The 18,042-nt window shown below is 36.7% G+C and overlaps 1 protein-coding gene across 6 annotated transcripts in view; it reads right to left on the bottom strand.

The window, feature by feature from the left end:
* The window catches only part of OSBPL6 (oxysterol binding protein like 6), a 110,668-nt gene that overhangs the window by 11,074 nt on the left and 81,552 nt on the right, over positions 1 to 18,042 (bottom strand). For all 6 annotated transcript variants that reach the window (XM_074829237.1, XM_074829235.1, XM_074829239.1 and 3 more), the window contains 13 exons: positions 15,558 to 15,723; positions 14,456 to 14,586; positions 12,207 to 12,314; positions 9,213 to 9,350; positions 7,774 to 7,861; positions 7,320 to 7,573; positions 5,986 to 6,123; positions 5,567 to 5,630; positions 4,877 to 4,955; positions 3,700 to 3,844; positions 2,450 to 2,594; positions 1,277 to 1,403; positions 601 to 723 (listed from right to left, as the gene is read on the bottom strand). In XM_074829237.1, the coding sequence (XP_074685338.1) occupies positions 601 to 723; positions 1,277 to 1,403; positions 2,450 to 2,594; positions 3,700 to 3,844; positions 4,877 to 4,955; positions 5,567 to 5,630; positions 5,986 to 6,123; positions 7,320 to 7,573; positions 7,774 to 7,861; positions 9,213 to 9,350; positions 12,207 to 12,314; positions 14,456 to 14,586; positions 15,558 to 15,723 (1,706 nt within the window). The remainder of the gene's footprint in view (positions 1 to 600; positions 724 to 1,276; positions 1,404 to 2,449; positions 2,595 to 3,699; positions 3,845 to 4,876; positions 4,956 to 5,566; positions 5,631 to 5,985; positions 6,124 to 7,319; positions 7,574 to 7,773; positions 7,862 to 9,212; positions 9,351 to 12,206; positions 12,315 to 14,455; positions 14,587 to 15,557; positions 15,724 to 18,042) is intronic.

Here is an 18,042-nt window from a genome sequence, read left to right as displayed (position 1 = left end):
CATTTTGCTCATCTTCCACTACATCTGCATCAGGCACATTCAAATCTTTACACTTTTGATTCCCCATGCTAAACATCAGGCTATTTGGTATGACTATCCGTTGTTTCAGAAGAATGCTTAATTAAAAACAAAACCAAAACCACCCAAAACCTTGCACTCAAAAATAAATAAATTCTAATTTAAGTGTATATTTATATACACATTGTATAGACATAGACATAGTTATATATGTACGATGCTGTTGTTCAGGTCACTATTTCTTACCTTGCTTATGCAATTACTTAAAAAAATAACATAATTAAATCTTAGATCCTAATATTATACTTCTATTCCACTACAAAGTTCAAAAACCATTGGCCAAGGGGTGCAGCAGGCTTGTGTAGCTGTTGCCCATTGTGAGAAAATGATCTTTCCATTATGAAGCTTTAAACTACATAAAAATTGCTTCAGACAGAGATCAGGTATCTGATCATTTTTCTTAAAATTGCCATTTTTCAGGCTTTCACAATTAACAGACTATGTTGGTGGTAATTCTTGTAGCACTTTGTCCAGTCACACTATAAGAAAACAGGGATTTACTACTGAAATTAATAGACTCACTTAAAAAATTTGGGTACATATTCAATGCTGTTTTCTTCCATGTACCGCCTCCGACCTCTCTGCAGTTCCTCTATTCTTTGTTTCTCAGATGACGCCGCTTCTACATTTCCTTCCTCCAGAAGCCTGTATGAATAACAGCAGGTCCTATAGCAATCATACAGTGTCTACAAGGGATTTTCTAGCATCACAAAAGACAAGCAGAAGCCAAGCCTGTTGTCTGTGTTGTAACCACTTTCAGATCTAACCATAACCCTATAAAATAAGAATAACCAAGATGTGACTCTCCAGTTATATGTACCTGACCCTTAGCCTAAGGCATACACTTTCTTTAGTAACTTCAGCATATCAGAAACATTGAAGTTCTATGAACTGAGAATTAGGAGGGAATTAATGTTGCTTCCATTCATAGCAGGAGGGCATGAAATTTCAGAGCCTGTCTTTCCAGTCTGTTATGAGGAATCCTACCTCTGCCCAAAGACTGCACTGTAACTCTGCTATACAAACAAGATGCTTTCTACTTTCCCTCAACTTGGCAAAGCAGAAATTTGACTGCAATACTAGCAAAATCCTCCAAAGCTTAGTTCAGACTGTAGTGAAGACACAGACAAAATTCAACACTCAGCCAAACCCAGCCTTAAAACCACCAAATATCAAGTGTATAAATAAGCATTCTTGCCTTTGATCTGGCCTGAATCGTGCATCTGTTGTAGGAAGAAGATCTTTCAGTAAAGGATCTAATTCATTGAGCTCAATAGCAAACCTTGTGAAGCCATAATAACGTTCATAATTGGTTGGCATGGAGCCTGTATGAATATGTATGAGAAAGAAAAAAAGATTTTTAAACTATTACTCTAAAGATGCAAGAGATTCATTTATTTATTAAATTATAACAGAAAAAATATTAATATATTTTACCCTTACATCCAATTAAAAAGCACCAAAAGCTATTCTCTAGGTGAAACAACATTCACTAAAATTAATTTCAACTGCTTACCCTGCAGAGTTGTAATTACATGCTAATAGATTCAAAACTTTTATGATCTTCCTTCCTTTTTAAATAAAAATTACTGTTTTCAAGATTTTCAAGTTAAACATAGTTTTCTGTTCCCCCGAAAGTGGGCTTATCAAATGTCTGTACAAAAGCTAACCTTAACTGATCTTCAGAGTTAATTTTGGAACATAATGCTCACTCGCACTGATTCAGCACTGTCCAACACCTTCAGCACTAACAGCAGTCAGAGTAGACATTGCAGAGACTAGGGTGCAAAGTAGGGTTCAAAATACTATCAATACAGAGTAGGGTTCAAAACACAATAATGACAATTCATGGATAATCACTTTGTGTGTGTGAAATACTACAGGTGCAAAGGATAACTAATTCAACCTCAGTGCCTTTAAGCAAGCAGTAAGGAAGTTGAAATCAGCTCCTGAAATCACAGGAGCTCAGCACCTCTGAAGACCGATCCTTTAGGTTAATAAAGCATTAAGACAACAAACTCAATAAACTGGCACCTCCTATTTGCTGGATCCAAATAAACCACCCTGCTCACTGTGAGAAGGCAGGCAGGCTCAGACATCCTTTTTTTTTTTTTTCTTAATTTTATTCTTATGTTGACCCCAAGACCCCAGAATATTTGACCAGGAGTCAAACAGAGATGTAGAAGACTACGCCCTGTAAGAACATTTCCATTTACCATTATTATAAACTCGTAAATTCTTGTTTATTTGTCTAGCCAGAAATTTAATTTCTCCAGTAGCATTTTACGTATTTAAAATGATGGCTAAAACAGCTTTACATACTTCAGGGTTACACTACAATACCTGCCAGAGGGTATTACAAGCTTCTCACCTGGCCTCCATATGCATTTGGCTGAAGGTGCAACCCCACAATAAAGGCCTTCGTGCCACTTTCCAAAAAGGCGATGAACCACCTTCCCTTCTTGATCTATCACAACACCCTGGACCTCATTTACATTTGAATTCCAGTAGTTCACCTGAAAGTTTAACAACAAATTACTAATTCACACTGTTTTTCACATTACCCATTGTACCAATACAGATACTGCATGAATTAATATGGGGCACCAACTGTTCAAATTTTGTATCAAAGAGCTCACATGGAACCAAGAATATCAGAATGCAAAGTTCAGAAGATCTGAATATTAATTGATTTAGTATATGAGAAACCCTGAATAATTTGATATGTGGTTTTGGTATAAGGGTATTTAAATTATCAGCACATCTGGGAACTATATTGTTGTTCATGAACTCAAATTCCACACATTTCAGCAAAAATGACACTTTGAAAGTTGCAAGATCAGAGCTAGCTAACTCTCTTCTTCTATATGGAGAAATACTGAATACACCTGTACATGTAAGGGAATCCTTTGATGGGCGCTGCACAATACTGTTTGCAGCAGGGAAGACATTCAGACAGTATTCTTACTTGTTGCTTTCTGATTCTCTTCTCTGTTTTGCTTTTCTTAGACACATTTATTTTTTACACCTTCACCTACTGAGCCAGTTTCCCAGTCTCAGAACATCCATCAGAACATGAATTTCAGATTTACGCTAATGCACCATTGCTAACACTGCAATGGTCTTCATATATTTTGTTGCGATATGAAGACAAACTTATTTTTAGGGAAAATAATTGATAGTAACATAGCTATACAGTGATCTGGCTTTATATGTGGTCCTTGCCTGGATGTTGAAATACCAAAGCAGCATTATTTAATCGGAAGAGATAAAATACTGACCACCAAATTCTAATAAAGGCAGAAGGAAAATGGCACAAAAGTCTACAGTGACTTTGCATTTTCATTGTGGTAATAGAAAAGAGATTTTGTCATTTCATTTTTAACCTAAAACCAACAATATAGCACACAGCTATTCAGCAATGCAACACACTGATATCAAATGTTCAATGGAATAGTCATACTACTTGACATAGCACTCTCATTTGACAATTCACATATTTACAATTGCTGATAAGACAAAATGTGTAATGTGGATTTCAGGAATACTAAAGAAACAGCTTGATGTATGCTTAAACTATGCAGTTTTATAAATATTTATGTCTTAGAATACATATGTTACCTTGACAAATGTGAGTTTACAAATACAAACACTGCTTTTTGTGTTTCTGATAGTTATCTCTCCATAATGTTCTATCCACCTCCTTCCACTAAGAATATTATGTATGCAAGTAGTGACTTTGTTCCAGACATAGTAGTCTCCATACCTAAGAACAAATTAACAAGTAGTTGGTAACATATATTAATCATGATCATTACAGACAAAAAAGTAAAACATAGCTCCATTATCATAAATACAAGACCATACCTCAAAAAACTTTTGAAACAATAGCTTACTTTAATAAAGCACTGGTTCTGGGTACATTATTAATCCTTCATATTGGAGCTCACCTAAGCTCTAGTGCAGAGAACTGAAGAATGGTGCTATGAACTACAAATTAAGATGTGAACCACCAAAGCCCTGCACGGCATATTCACTGTCCTCAGAGCATTAAGTGTTTTTGCCACAATTCCTTTAGGGGCAGGACAGTGACCCAAAGATCAGCATAAGGCTGAATTGAGGCTATAAGCAGACAATATAATTAAATTACAAAGTAGAACAAAATAAAGATGGAAAGGTGATAACAGAAAGTAAGTAGGAAGCAGGACATCACTGGCACATCATCCAATTCCCTCTGTAACAACTCAGCACATCTCTATTGTCAAACAAGGGAATAAAATGAGGGAATTACACTGCAAAGCACACTCTCTTTCAGAGCTGAGGGGCAAGTGTGAAGACAGGAGACAAAGATGCTTCTGAGTGCTTTTACTTCAATTTCATGAGACGGATAAAGAGGTGGAGTGATAACATACTGTTAGAGGCAGAAAGAAAGGCTGGCTGCAATTTACAGGAGCAGGAATAGCTGACAGTCCTATATTGCAGCCTTCTTCTGAACAGTTGACCACTACTGTACATGTAAAACTTGGGTTCTGTCTCTTAAATCATTTCTATCCCCATCTGCCTATTGCTTTCTAGAGAGTTTGCGTATTTTTCCTCCAAAAACCCAAATGGATCTTCAGGCTCAGAAATGCTTCAGTATCCCCACCTGTACACTAAGGAGAGATTTGAGCTAGGCACTAACTCTCACCAGTACAATTCATGTGGTATCTGCATACACTTCCCCCAATCCATTCACAAGGCAGCATAGATTAGATTGCAGCAAAGACTGAAAACAAAAGAAAATAGGACAGTAGCTTACTTTGGAAGAGTCACATTCAAGGTTCCAACTGGCAGAATTTCCATTGATTTCCCCCAGAATTTGTTTTTCCACCTGATATCTGAATATAATAGTGAAAGATTTAAAAAACTGAAAAGACCAAAGTCTTCCCCTTGCAGTGATCTGCATGGCACATGAGATGATCTGTGCTAGACCATCTGGTTTAAAACAGGACAGTATGAGGTTGCCATGAAAATATAAAAATAAATAAAATACTAGAAAATAACATTAGGTCAGAAAAGCTAAAGATAAGTTTGATTTTTTTCTAGGGGTCATGCTTCTGCTATGCACTATTGTAAAATCTCCCATGAAAACGTTCGATACAAATTAAATGCATATGTCAGTAGATACAAGGAAAGAAAGAGCTGCTTGTTCAACTGCATAAAAAGAACTGCTTGTGTTTGTAAGAAATAATTTTCTTGGTAAGAAGGCAGAAAAGGCAGAAAAGTATAAACAGACTGCAAATGACAGGGGAAGTTGTAACACGTCTGCTCACTCTTAAAATGAGAATTTGGAGTGAAATAATTCAGAGCATCAGTTTGTGATATGTTACTACAAAAATAACAAGTATAGAAATTTTGAGTAAGTTCCAAATGCAAAGCTCAGCTTGTACAGACAGTTTTCACTTGTTAATAAAAAAGGAGTTTATGCTTTTGAATTAAAAACTTATACCTTGCCAAAACACAAAGTTCTTCGATTCACAGTGACAGGCCGAAATGGGAGGATGGTGGCTAACCTGGAAAACAGTTTGGTTGAGTTAAAACCAATTCATTTTCATTTCTAAGACAATACAATTGCTACCACAATATGAAAACACTAAATAGCCCACACTTTATTAGCCTATGTTGCTATGAAAACAGATGCAACTTAAGTTTGTAGTTAAAACACTATGTACTTAAAACACTTCTTTTTGATTACTATAAAAATATATACCTTGTAGCATTTATAAAGTTCACCCATACTAACAACCTTTCTTTACTACTAAGAAAGCAAACCATTCTAAGTTGAAAGAAAAAACATGATTACTTTGTAAAACAAAGAAACCAAAATCTAAACCTAAACAGGAGTGCCTATCTAGAAACAAGCTTTACCTGCTCTGAGAAAAATCGAAATCCCTTGTCTTCTCTAATACATTCATAAGTTTCACCAAGGACTGGGTTAAATGGCTTGCTTCCTGCTCTAAAGTACGTAGAGGCATAGCCTGACGCTGCAAAAGCAGCTATAAGAACCTGTGAAAATACAGACAAGAACGTAAGTGAGACTAGGCAGCAATTATTGTGTATATGCCATCACTATGCAGTATCACACAACTCACTCCCCTCAGTAAAATCTGGATTTTTTAAGGTGCTTGTTAAAAGTTTGGCTTGTATCCCCAGTATTGCATTAGATATCTGTGGCAGAGAAGGGGATTGAATCCATGCTTCCAAGGAAGCTTTTGGTTGAACCATGGCTTTTCCTTCCTGAACTGTCCTGATTCCTTCAATACTCACCCTCCAAGCTTTTATACAAAGGAGGCAGAATCCTGCAGGCAAACAGCCTGCTTTGCTCAGTACAACTGTGCCCAGTCCTTACAGGATTTTCCTTTTGTCAGGGACATAAGGAGTCTTGTAGGAAAACAGCATGTGATAAGTAATTCACCTCCCTATCATGAGACAAGTCCAACTTCTTCAGTGGCAAGGAAAAAATACCAGTGTTTAGGACCCCTCACTCTCCTGCAGGCCATGTGAACATGGCTGTTCACGGACCTGAGCATGGGGCTATATGACAGCCAAGACAACCTCTTTTCTCCCAACTATCCACAGTACTGCCAACCCATACCAGGGAACAGTAGATATGTTCAGCAACAACACTACCAACTTTCCCCTAACAGCCCTTCCCTGTTTGTTCTGAGGAAAAGGAGACGTGACAGATCAAAACACCCTGAGAGCTGAACATAACATGCCAGTTAAAAAAACAAGACATAATTACAGGGTAGCTGAGGTCAGGCTGCCCAGGCAAACTTGGTTTGGTGTTTTGGAACTTCTCTTATTATAAATTGCCTAGGATGACATCTTATTGACATCTACACTGATCATAAGCCAGCCACAGACTTGACTAGCTCTTGGAGACTGCTGGACTTGATCACTTAAAGCCAGGAAAGGATGCTGAAGGGTTAGAAACTGCCAACGCCTACATATACAGTCCTAGAGAGAGAGATCAGTCTTCACATCAATAAGTCACAACTGCATGACTTGGTTTGAAGTCAAGAAAAGTCCCTCAGCCTTGTTCAGATCAAACCTATCACCTGTAATTGTTCACAGCATTCATCTGACCCAGCAGGGAGGTCTGTACTCTGTGAATAGGAAGAGCAAGAGAGGACCTTGCACAGACCTCCTTTCATCAGCTCCCTTTTTAATACAGATATAAGAAGTACTAGATTTATTACCATGCGTTCATAAGGATCATCTGTCTCAGCAGCCTTGTCCAAGAGTTCACTGTATTCCAGCTCTTCACAAAGATGTTGCAAGGTATTCAGAGGTTCATTTAGCTCAACTGGCATAGATACTTTGGAAAGATCTTTGCCAATGTTATTTCTCAAAATATTCCACAGATTGATGTTACTGGTGTCAGGGCTGGGAGCTGGGAGACAAGTTCTCCGTCCATTCCTGAATGCACCTCCTGTTAGCTCACCATTAAGAACTGGGAAGGGAAAAAACTATTATCGTAAGAAAGCACTAGATTAAGGAAAACAGACTTATCCATTGAACCAAATCACCACCAGAACAAGGAAGCCCAACTTCACTGATTTCAGCTGAGTTGGTCTTGTACAGACATGCAGTAAATCTGGTATGTGAACATAACCAACGTAATTTTCCAAAGTTTAAAACATAGCAGTATACTTTGCCGGGAAATGTTGTCTGCAACACTGGTGTTGTCCTCAGATATATTATCACTCACATCACTGATATAAGATTCATCATCAGAAGCCTATAACAAATAAAATATCAATTAAGTCAAATACATATAAAATATACTGACAAATTAGACAAAAATAATTAATTGAAACAAATATTCAAAGAAATCATCTCTATCCAATTAAAGCATTTAACTAAATCAATTGGATATTTCAATCAGTCCATACTGCCAATGCACTAAAAGTGTCAAAACAAATGCTATGCTCTCCTTATGTTTTTGAAATCCTTATTATGAAGCCAAATACAGACATCAAATTTGCAAAAGGGTGACTTCAAATGAGATCAGAGATGAACAAAAAATTGACAACGTAATGTGCTGGGAATGGGAGGTGAGAAGAAATAGTCAGATTTGTGCTCTTTAAAAAAGAACCAAACAATAAAACGCACCTTGTGTTTCAGCAAAAAATTATACAAACATCAACCTAAAATCAGTGTTAAGATGATTTTTAAGAAATTTTTTTTTAACAGTTTTTTTTTTCAGAAATACTACTTTCAAAATATTTTACAGTATTTACTGATGACGGTATTTATTGTAAGGCCTATACCATTTGGGGGTGATTTTGTAAAGTTTCCATTTCATTTATACCATACAGACACACCAATTTTCCATGCTGATACAGACAATCCAGACTATTGAGACAACATGTACTTTACACCTGCCAGAAACAATAAGATAAAGAACCATTCCATTCTTCAGATGAACAACTCTCGCCATGGCTGTGCCAGCTTGTGGCACATGAGCAATTCTTGTCAAAGAGGAAGTGGCACACTTATTTCCTCTTACAGAAGAGTTGTGGTAGACCACAGCGCTACTGTGGCTTTATAAAAAGGTATTTTTGAAAGTAAATAGATTTTAAAAATGGAACAATTTATTCATGATAGCACAGGAAAGCTGTGGACAGCAACGTGATTCGGGAGCCTGAACTGTATCTGACTGCTTCAGCTTTGAGCTTGAGTAAGCCAATTTTTCAGGCTTTTGTCTACTTCTCTAACTACAGAGAATAACTTTATATGTATACTAGAAGACTTTTTTTAAAAAAAATATTTTAAAATATAAATTAGTTGACTGCATAGTCAGACATAATTGCTCCTGTCTATGCCATCCTTATCTGAAACTGTCAAGGTCTAGCAAGGACATGTACTGAATATAAGCTACTGACACAAACAACTTTCAACTCAGTTTTACGCATCAGGGAACTTCTGCACCCCATCACAAGGGAGTCTCGGGTTAGTTTATCTATACCTTACACATTCTGATACCTTTTTATTCTAAGTAGCATTATTTTTTTAAAAAATCACTCACTAGTGGTAGCAATAACTAAATCTGTCTAACAGCAAAGCTGCAGCATGCTGTCATAGCCTACCTCGTTTTCTGACGAGCTGGCAGATAGAAGCACTTCCTGTGCATCAAAGAACTCTGAAACGGATTCAGACATAGAGAGCCTGCTCTCATTAGAAACTTGCTGAGACAGTGGCAAACTGACATGAATTTGTTCACCCATCTGTAAATAAAGCACAGAAAAATAAAAGTATTATTTCTAATATAAAAGAAATATTAATAGAAGGGATAAATCACCTGAATAATTTTTCTGTGCACAGATAGTAAAGACAGCATTTTAGTAGGGCTTTGTGTGTACCTAACAGATGAGACTGACAATTACAACATAAAGTGCATTTTGAGCAGTGAGATACATGTCTTCATTTGAGGCCTACTCAGCATCAACTTCTATGTTTTAGCAGTGTGAATAATCACAAATCTAGTTTTATATTCAGAGGAATGATTTTGCGGACAATAGCTGGATCGTGTCAGACAAGTTCATCCGTGAAATTCAGATGAAAAGACACTTGGTCATAACAAATTACATGACTGGGAGCTAGCTTTGATACAACCAAAACTCAAATATAAAGCTTTATAAGGTCAGGGAGTTATAAGTTACTTTCAAAATAAGTGTGCTAGTAAACCAGTTTAGTAACAAATGTTTGAAATGTTTGAATATTCAGGACGATGGCTATAATATACACTTACGTGCTTTTATTCCATGTTTGTACGCCAAATCTCATTTGAATTATGCCATTAACGTTGACTCAATACTGCTAAAGGGAATTTTATTACAAAGATAATTTAACAGCAAAGGCAAGGGTTCAAAATTGTGTTATGTGTCTATCAGTAGGAGGCAAGCTAATTTAAATAGTGGAACATATCCTCCTCTTCCTGCTATTGATGGGAAGAACACCAGGTTTCAACATTTACCCTAAAGGTTATTGCTTTAAGAAGGTGTGGCAGGCGCACCCACCAAATGAGAACAGAGCTTCTTGGCTGCTGAAGTGTGGCAGCTCCTGATTGCCATTGCTCTCGGAGCTTCATGGTAGTTGGGGCCTTTGGCCAATGGGAGCTGCTATTGACTACAGGTCAGATTTGGCCTGGGTATAAATGGAGTCCCCTGGGGAGCCATTTTGAGCTTGTCCCCTGGAGCAGCACGCTGCAGTCAAGGACTCTCCCCTTGGGTCGGGACATCACCCAAGAAAACTCCTTGAGGTGACTTGGGTAGAGGCACTACCCTGAGCAGGTCCTTGAGGTTGAGAGCCCTCACTTGTTAGGTGAGTGGTAGAGTGGTTTGGGTTGTTGTTAAACCCTAAGGAGTTGTGTTTGTCCTGCGTTTTGGGTTGTTGTTAAACCCTAGGAAGTTGTTCTGTTCTCCTCTCACAGACATTTGAACCTGTAATTTGCAGAGTGCTAGTTGATTGTGTTGACAATAAATTTTTAATTTTTGGTGGTTGGTTGTTTATTTGAGAGTCTCCGTAACAGAAGGGGAGAAAAAAAATGAGGATCCTCTCCCTGTACCATTCCACCAAAGGAGCTGCTGCTGTGTAGGGAAACAGGCTTCTGACTTAATCCTTTAATTTATACACTATGTTGGTTCTGGGAGATAATACAGATGAAACTATTGAAGCCCTTCTAAACACAGTTAACTCTTCAGATTGCAATTCCATCCCCATTAATCTTACTACAGAAGTCCTGCAAATGGTTTTGTTGACATCTTAATCCTGTAGAATTATTCTATATAGTTGCCTCATAATGAACTAACAACAAAAAAAAAAATCATAAACAAGCCAAGAGGTCAAAAACCATTCCTTTTTCACTGGGGCTTATAAGCTTGTAGATGGTTTATGAAGTTGGATGAATTATAATGGAAACAAACTCATTGCACTGTTATTTTTACAGGAAGTGATTAAAATTTTAAGGTTTTGTATAAACTAGAGGGACTTAGAAAAATACACATGACCCTACCTGAAAAAGATGCTCACAGAGGCATTATCTACACACTGCAAGATTATATATATAAAAGCAATCAACAGAAGTGAATGAGAGACCTGGGAACCTCTCAACCTTGTACCAAGATAGCAATGTACATATGAAAAAGAAACAGCTAACCAACAAAAAAAAAAATAAAATAGAAGAGATGGTCATCGCTCAGAACTTCACTGCAGATTGCTGTGCTGTGGCACCACTTCACCTCTATCTTCTGTTGCTAGTCTCCAACATGCTGGACTCTTGGAAAAATTGTCTGGACATTTTTAAAAGCAAATAAACAAAGGTAATTGGAAACATATTTTCACCTTCCTTTCTTGTTGGAAGAAATAATTAGGAGGCAAGTGTATGTTAATTGAAATGGCATATGCATAGAAAAAAATTAGTGGGAATGACAAATGAAAAATATTTTGGTAAAATGTAAGCAGACTGGCTGTCAAAATGACCACATTAATTGTAACATAATACAGCTGGCAAAGTCAGATTTGTCCTTCTCATGAGGGAAGCTGACTTATTAATACAAATGTTCAGTAATCTGTTGACTAAGGAGAGCAAAACAAGAAAGACTAGATGTTGCAAACATGGTATTAGTATAGTGCTTGGTTCATAGACTGAACCTTTTTATTTCAGCATTGCTACTCAGGATGTTAAACATCAGGCCCGTTAAGCACTTGCAGGATCAGGCCATTAAATACTAAACTGTTCCATTGACTTGGCAAGAAACTAAGATACAGAATTGGTTAGCTACTGTGTGTTACATTCAAATACAGTAAAACCTCACTAATTCCCACAGTCAACAATTAATATTCCAAAACTGGAGTCCTTCCCTGTTTCTCTGCAGAGACCAAACCAAGCTCTTTCATGAGATCTGACATATGCAAAATAAAAGACAGAAGTTTTATTTTATGTAGGGAAAATATAATCTGACTTTTGCTATAAATGAACACTTGCCAATCTGAAAAATTCTATAATTTGCTAGGTTTCAGCTATTAGTGAGAATTAGCAAGGTTTGTTTGTACTCTAAATCCATTAAAGGCCGAAGTCTTACCTCATCAGGACTAGGGATAATATTTACACTGACAACCTGATCACAAATAACAGATTCTGAATGTATTCTGTTCAAGCGACTCCTTAGTTCAGCATTCTGGTTGAGAGCCTTAAAATAAAAATTGCACATTTCATTTAAAATTAAAAAGTAAGCGTTAAACAGCAAAAAAAAAAAAAAAAAAAAAGAAAAGAAGGAGAGGAAAAAGTAGCTCTTCCCAGCAATTTCCTAAGAAATCATAGAACATCCTTTCTTCAATTTTTAGAGAGATACGTATTTTGAGATCCTCTCTAACATGATCTAATCTTTTGGTCAGTTTGCCTTCAGTGATTTTCAGGAGGCAGAGGAGACAGATATTCTCCCACAATGTAACAGTGGCATTCTACTTTAATTCTTCAGATAGCTTTTTGGCAGGTATACTGGTGGGTTATGTACATTATGGAAATGGGGAGTGAATGCAGCAAGAAAGAATGAAACTGTGGAACAACAAATGGGAACTACCTGCAAAATGCCCAAAGAGGCAATTCTTGGTTTACAAATATACAGCCCTATCTGAACCAAGGTTATCAGCACTTAAGAGCCTACAAAAGGAAATTGCTTCCTTTCCAGCAAAAACAACATAAATGCTAGTATCATTGGGTGTTAGTCCATCCAGATCAATTTGATGTATTTGCATGTGTGTACTCGTTTCAAACTACTGATCCATTGGAGTGTCACAAATACCAATAGAATTCAACTGGTGTCTGGTATCTGCTGATTTTTCTCCTTTAGAAAAGTCCAACCTAGATTATGAATTTGGGTGCATATATACATACTGTCTGTTATCTGAAAGACTCATGTGCAAGACTCTGAAATCCAGAAAAAGTATAATATGTTACATACCTAGAACATGAACTGACTTAACCTTAATATATCCCCAGCACTAAGGATTATATAAACAACAGCCAGACATACTGTTTTAGTAGAAAATGACTGTTATAATGGAGTGAGAATCTTCTTCTGCCTCCCCCTAGTGCAGAATCAGGAACAGATTGCATGAATGCACTGAAACAAGGTACAGGCAAAGTAAAATAGGCTAGTTTAAACTGTCACTAAACAGTTTAAATTACTCCATTTTACTTTGTTCTGAAACTGTCTGGCATGTTCACAATTGCCATCTACCAGGAAGGGAAGGTGATGACTAACAGCAGCCTGGCAGTAGCTTCTCAAACTGCTCAAACCTGGTCACGAGACTGGTTAAACCCAGACTTCTGACTAAGGCCAAATTGCCACTTATTAGTTCATAGTCTCAATGGGGAATATGTGACCATGACTTTTAGACTGACACTGGAGGCCAGGAACAAGAAGAAAACATGATCACCTGTTTCATAAAGTTGCTAATAAGTCTCCACAGATCTTCGTTAAATTTGCATCAATAACCAGAAATGGTTACCCTTATCTCTTGTCCCTAAACTTTATTACAACACACAGTAATCAATCTGCATAACATGATATGCATCTGTATCTACAGAAACATTGTGCATCAATTTTAACCTCATAGCAAAAACCTCCAACCCAGTAACAATAACAGTGTATGAAATTATATACACATTTGGGTAAGCTCTGTTTGCCTTTAAAACTCTGCTCACATTTTTTGCAGATACAGTACTCTACACCAATCCATTCTTCAGAGTAAAAGATTTTATGTTTTCTTGACAATGAATTAAAAAATTTGAGTTATTTTGCAACCTGAGGACTTACTGTCGCTTTACCTCCCACTAAAGCCAACGACAATTTTTCCTTCGGCTTAAGTGGGAGAGACGCTGGACAGTAACAGGTGTGTATCTGAATATCCAATTTACCCATGATTATCCTGTAACCCATGATACTTTTTGCAGTTAGACACATGGACATATGAAACAAATCTGAAAATATACAATCAAAGTCTAAAACTTAGTTAAGAAGACAAGAATATCTCCTTGGGTGTGCTGGAAACAGCTCCAGGAAAGATATCTAGCATTTGTATAAAAACATTTGATCCTTTTTCTTTACTTTGGAAAACCATAACAGATACATGCTTACACAAACAAATGATTATCCTTCACCTCCACATGCATTAAGGTTAGACCTATGTCATAACAGAATATATGTCATAGTTCTGGTCAAGAACTTGTTTTTTTCTAGGCTCCTTCTACCTCAGGAAATAGCCAAAATACAAAAGAAATAGTGCATCTGGCAAGCTAGATGTGCTTGAAATCAAACCAAGAACATACCTGAGAGAGGGACTGTCTGAGGTGTGCTATTTGAGCATTGTGGCCTGTAAGATCCTGCTCTGAAACAATCTGCTTAAGCTTCTCCTTCTCTATAGCTATGCTGTTAAAGGCAGACTTCAAAAGAGAATGCACTAAGCAAACAGAAAAAAAAAGAAAACAAGTGTTTTCTCAGCTACAGAACTGCACATTGACATCTATTACAATATTTCAGCAATAAAGACAGAGTGAGATTTCCATCCCACAATTACGGAAATTTGAAACAAGGATCTGAACTTAAAGTAATCCATGCTAAATTAAGTACAAACACTTACAGCTTGAGGTTGTAATGTGCATACTGTACATTCACACATACGTCATCTGAGCATATTCTTGGTGCTGAACGTGTGGAAAGGTGCATATTTGGAAAGCCTGTGTCCAATGTGTGTTCTTTTCTGTCTGGTTATTTTTCTTTTCAGAGTAACAAAAAAATCAGTTCTGCTAAATCTTAATATTGCATTAAAAAGAGGATTACTTGGTCTTTAAACAGGTTTTTCACATTTTTTAAGGTATCAGTCTCTAATTTTTCCTATGTTTGTGATATAACAGATAGCAAACTGATAAAAAATTTTTTAAAATAGTATTTTTCAGTCTGTAGGACCATTCATTTATTGGCAATAAAATGGCACTTCAAAAGTACATTCTAGTAATAAGCTCTTCTTCTGTTGTTTCCACTGACACAGAAAGCATTGCACAAAAATTAATTGCGTGACATTATATGTAGCAGTGACATTCTGATTCATCTTTGGGGAGAAATAAAGCATTTTATTGAGAAACAAAGTGTTTGCAAATTCAGTCACATATTTACAAGACGCAGAAAGCAGTTCAGAAGACTTCTAAAAAAATCTCTTATCAGATAGAGTTTACCTATCTCTATATTCATGACATCCATGGAAAATGTAAGAAGGATAATATATGTAATCTTTATGTAAGCCACCTGACCAGCTAAAAATTCTTATACAGTATCTTCTAATGCAGATGAATGCCCTGGCCCTAACTAAGTGAAGCCAAAAAAGAAACACAACAGAGAAACACAATAAAGGAAAGGCTTGACATTTCCAGCTACCTTTTTGTGCCATCAGGCAGAATTCTTCTTGAAGCTTCATGTACTCAGTAGAGCACTCCAGAGGGTCCGTTACATGGCTTGGGGGAGTCTGAAACTCAATGTCTGCACAAAGGTTGGGATTGGATGAATGCAGTCGAACAGGTGACATTGTAGCACTGAAAGGGACCTACAGCAAGAAACAGTGAAAAAGTATTGTGTAAGGTGCAGCCAATCTTTGGACTCTGTTGAAGCAAAATACAAATTTCTTCCGAAAACAAAAGACTTAGTTCATAATGTGAAGAACAAGGTAAGAGTCAACATGTAACTTTTTACTCTCCCAAATCTCCACACAGCTGATTCAGTGTAAAATTTCAAGAGAATTCTGTAACAGACAGAAGGCTTAATTACATAGCTAACAGCTAATGACGAAGCATTTAAATTCTACCACTTACAAAAAAATGGACCATTTCCTAATGCTTAAAAGATGACTGGAAAATTGACCCATGACACATGCTGCTTTATATTGTGACATTTGAGAGTACACATAGTATGACTCTGTTGTTACAGTACCAACATCTGAAGTATGCAAGTTCCTCCACAGATCTAGAAATAGGATAGGATATTATCAAATATATCATTGAAGTTTTTGGAAACTACTGGTCAATCTTGAGTTGAAACTCACTGTACTGGCAACTACGAAGAAGGAAAAAGCATAGTGTCTTTCTATATTCTTTCTAACTAAACAAATAACAACCAAAAACTCAAAACTTCACCTGATTTTTGTTTAAAGTCATGAACCATAAATAAATGTAAATCAATACTGTTTAGTAAGATGGAACAAAGACTTTAGTTTATTATCATTTCCACTTCCCTCTCACCTTCTGTACTTTTCATGTATAGTAATAAAAATACTCATGCAAATCTTTATAAGTTATATACACATGTATCGTGTGAACTGAACAGCTACCTACATGCTACATACGCAGTGTATGGCTACCACTGTTATATATGTGATATGTGTGTGTGAACATATGTTGTATTTTATTTTAATTTTACCATTTATACACATTTATATAAAAATCAGGCCAAGAACCCAATTTTCAAATTTAAATGCAAAGCAAAGGCATGCAGGACTACATTTTGTTACTTTAATATTAAGCACTATTAAACACGCTGAATACATTCAATCTAATTTATTTCATTATATTGATCAAAAGTATAAATCAAGAATTTCCACACTGCACCCCAATGTAATTATTGAAATATGAAAAATGGGGCCAAAATATAAAAGGTGTCTTCCAAGGCATGATAAAGAGCAGCAGATAACATAAAAAGTCATATTACTAAGAATTTTTATCAACAGATAAGTTCTATATTACCACCAGTATCTGAAATTGGTACCTTGTTATTTGATTAGATTAGGGAATGGTTTTATCAATCCCTTCCTGTAAAAGTTATCAATATATGTTTTAGGTTTCTGATTCCCCAATGAAACCTTCAAAATCCTGTTGGATCTATTCAACACATCACATTCCACACATGAGCATATTCTGCAAAATACCATTTTCCATCCTGTTCCTCCAGATACATATAGCATATAAAATTATGACTCTATGGCACCTAGCCAGTATAAACTTTATTCTCTCACATATTTTGATTTCCAGCTATATCAACAAAGTAGATATTTTTTATTGAACCTCATTTTAGCCTCATATCAAGAAGACTTCATTAACAGGATTTGGAGAATAAATTCCTTCTGTTCATACTAGACATTTAACCCATTATCTTCTTCACAAGGCAAGACTGCCTCTCTCAACAGCCCAACAAAACCAGGTTAATTAACGTGAATAAATGTAGGTTAATTCCAAGTTTCCTTTACAAAATCTTTTTACTTCTTAAATCGGAGAGCATATTCCCAGAACTTTCTGGCTGGGAGCACTGCAAAAGTTCAGTTGCTCCAGGTGGCTCCAGGAGGGCAGAGTAGGTGGTTACATGACAGGTGAGTGTGCAGGGAGCATGTACCCAAACCTCCAGCCCATTCAGAAGGCAGGAAAGAAAGATGATCCCAGCTATAATGCAGGAGCTTGAGTGAGACTCCCCACAACCCCATGTGCCTGTAGTGATGGGACAAGTTGCCCCAGCCACATAGACTGACAGAGCGGCAGGCAGGCTGCCCACACAATGGCGGGGGGTGATGAACCTAGCTGACAAGACCTGCTTTAAAAACATCATTTCTGCCTCATACTTCAGCTGGCCAGGCTGAAAAGCAATGTTTCTGCAGTAAGGTTTACTGGAAATAAAAATAATTTTAAAGTTTGTCCTAAAAACAACATTTACATGTTCTACAAATACTGTCACATTGCTTGCAAGAAATATACATTCACATGACAGAGACAAGTAGCTGCTTTGCCGACTGCTTTAAATGCAAGAACCAAAAATACTGAACTGTTGACTGACTTGAAATCTTCTCATACGCATGTTTTTAGAAAAGTTTCCAAGCTACTTT

This window comes from Strix aluco, chromosome 6, assembly GCF_031877795.1.
Source record: "Strix aluco isolate bStrAlu1 chromosome 6, bStrAlu1.hap1, whole genome shotgun sequence".
Lineage (NCBI taxonomy): Eukaryota > Metazoa > Chordata > Aves > Strigiformes > Strigidae > Strix > Strix aluco.
Note: the sequence above shows the minus strand (reverse complement) of the source record. Positions and strands in the feature narration are given on the sequence as shown.